We start from the raw sequence: 2,201 nt of genomic DNA, 5'->3' as shown, positions 1-2,201 counted from the left end.
GGCGGGGAGTGGGCGTGGTGGCGTCGCTGCCGGCTCGTGTGGCACGGGGGCTGGCGGGGGAAAGCAGGCAGCGCGGCAGAGCAAGGGCAGGCTGGCAGCCGGGACGCCCTTCCCGGCTGGCTCCTTCATTTGATCTTGAGATCCTTCAGCGCCGACTCCAGGCTCTAAAACGAAACGGGAGGTCGTTCGTCATCAGCTTTTTGCTTTCCAAGGCAATTGGAGGTGGTTGGGGAGCTAACGGGGGGGGACAGTCGCGGGGGAAGCTGTCCCCTGGGGTGCCAACCCGTCCCTGCGGGGGGAAGATCCCAACTTCGGCTGGTTTTGGCTCATTTTTCAAGCTGTGTAGGCAAAGCCGAAGCCAGGAGAGGGTGCTGGATCCCTGCGCAAGGCTGGCATCAACCCCACCTCTGATGGTGAGCTGTGAAAGTGCCACCCAGGGGTGTCCCCCACCCAGCCCTGGGCTAAAGAAGATCCCACCCAGGACAGTGGGACCCCCGTGGGCAGGATGGGCCCCACCACCGCAGCAAAGAGCTGCACACCAGTGGGGTGGGGGGATTGCAATTAGAGCTGTGGCTAATGAGGGTTCAACGCCGGGCGCTCCCAGCCTGCGGGGACCGAGGCACTGCGGGGAACGCCTCACCTTGACGTCCCAGATGCTCATGCCGCCGTCCATCCCCGTGGTGCAGAACTGCGAGCAGTTGGCCTTCCCGCCCGCCAGCACCGAGATCTGGCTGCAGGGCACAAAGAGGCGGCGGGGAGTCAGCCCCAGGCCCCTGCCGAGCCCTCCGGGCTGCCCGGGAGTCGGTGGGAGGGAGTGGGACCAGACCCCTCCATCTCCCCGTGGGGCCAGACCCTTCCATCTCCCCCACCCATGCTCAGGGATGCTCTGGGGATACCCAGGGATGCTCCAGGGATGCCCAGGGCTGTCCCAGCTCCTGGGGTTGGACCCCTCCATCTCCCCCACCCACGTGCAGGGATGCTCAGGGGTACCCAGCGACGCTCCAGGACTGTCCCAGCTCCCGCACCGGACGGCAACACAGCCAAGGGATGCTCGGGGGCCAGCACCCCCAAGGAGCCCCTGGGGTGACCCAGCCGAGCCCGTCCCTCCACCCACTCGCCCCCCCAGTATGTGCCTGATGCTGTTCTTGTGCAGGGTGTCCAGCGTGGCGTTGGCGGTGTCCGAGCTCGCTTTCTTGTCCAGGTTCTGGAAGCGCTCACGGGCGGTGAGGCCACGCTGGGAGCTCTGCTTGGGGACGTCCAGCTTCCCCCCGAAGGTCAGCGCGCCCTGGCTCTCCTCGTAGGTGAACAGCATCGGGTAGCAGTCGTGGCCCTGGGGAACCAGGCAGCCCTGCTCAGCACACTCCTGCCGGCTCCCAGCACGGCGCCCACCCCGAGTCCTGAGCCCGGACTCACCGCGGCCACCAGGCTGTTTTCGGTGATGAAGGTGACGGCCAGGAGGGGCAGGGTCTCGGTGCACAGGGAGGCGACGCTACGAGGGAGGGCAGGGCGTTAGCAGGGAGCCGAGCTTCAGCCCCTGCGCTGAGACTGGCACAGCTCGTGACGCAGGTGGAAGCCACAAGACCGCAAGGAGAGGATGTGTCGCCTCCTCTGACCAGGTCTGCTTGGCCCTTCACCCCCACCCCAACCCAGATGCCTCCATCCCCGGATCGGGTTTGGGGACAACCCCCTCTGCCACCCACAGCGCGGCTGACCCCAGCCCCCTCCACTCCCCAGCCCTGCTTACGCCATCTTCTTGTTGGCATCGGCGAGGCAGAGGGTGCTGTCGTGGCTCACCCAGGCCACGCGGGCGCCGCTGGCCGAGAAGCAGATGCTGTGCACCCACCCGCAGCTGCTGCTCGACTCGAACATCAGCTCCCCGAAGGGCATCTTGGAGCCCCACGGCGTGGGGCTGGGCCGCTCCTCCACCTCCTTGATGTAGGCTGAGAAGATCCTGGGAGGGGGAGAGCCCAACCCCCCTGCCATGTGCCCCCGGACACAGCATCGGAGCTGCCTCCATCCCTGCCCCCTTGCGTGCCTCAGTTTCCCTGCCGGAGCCCGTGGGGTGCCCTGCTGCCTCCCGTGCCCCGCTGGGCGCTGTAATGCTGGAATGGTCCCCGGGGCACCCCCCAGCCCCCCCACATCTCCCCTGTGCCCCGTCCCCGGCTCCCAGCAGCACCCGGAGGGGCGAAGCCTGCCCCACA

General features: G+C 67.6%; 1 protein-coding gene across 1 annotated transcript in view; it reads right to left on the bottom strand.

The window, feature by feature from the left end:
* Positions 1–18: 18 nt before the first annotated feature.
* Positions 19–2,201, bottom strand: part of ARPC1B (actin related protein 2/3 complex subunit 1B) — a 7,385-nt gene continuing 5,202 nt past the window's right edge. Inside the window, exons 6-10 of the mRNA XM_009286421.2 lie at positions 1,745–1,951; positions 1,414–1,489; positions 1,134–1,330; positions 641–731; positions 19–164 (exon numbers count right to left, since the gene is read on the bottom strand). Of these exons, the coding sequence (XP_009284696.1) occupies positions 126–164; positions 641–731; positions 1,134–1,330; positions 1,414–1,489; positions 1,745–1,951 (610 nt within the window). The 3' untranslated portion in view covers positions 19–125. The remainder of the gene's footprint in view (positions 165–640; positions 732–1,133; positions 1,331–1,413; positions 1,490–1,744; positions 1,952–2,201) is intronic.

This window comes from Aptenodytes forsteri, unplaced genomic scaffold (genome assembly GCF_000699145.1).
Source record: "Aptenodytes forsteri isolate BGI_AS27 unplaced genomic scaffold, ASM69914v1 Scaffold55, whole genome shotgun sequence".
NCBI classification, from domain to species: domain Eukaryota; kingdom Metazoa; phylum Chordata; class Aves; order Sphenisciformes; family Spheniscidae; genus Aptenodytes; species Aptenodytes forsteri.
This window is presented reverse-complemented; position numbering and strand designations above follow the sequence as displayed.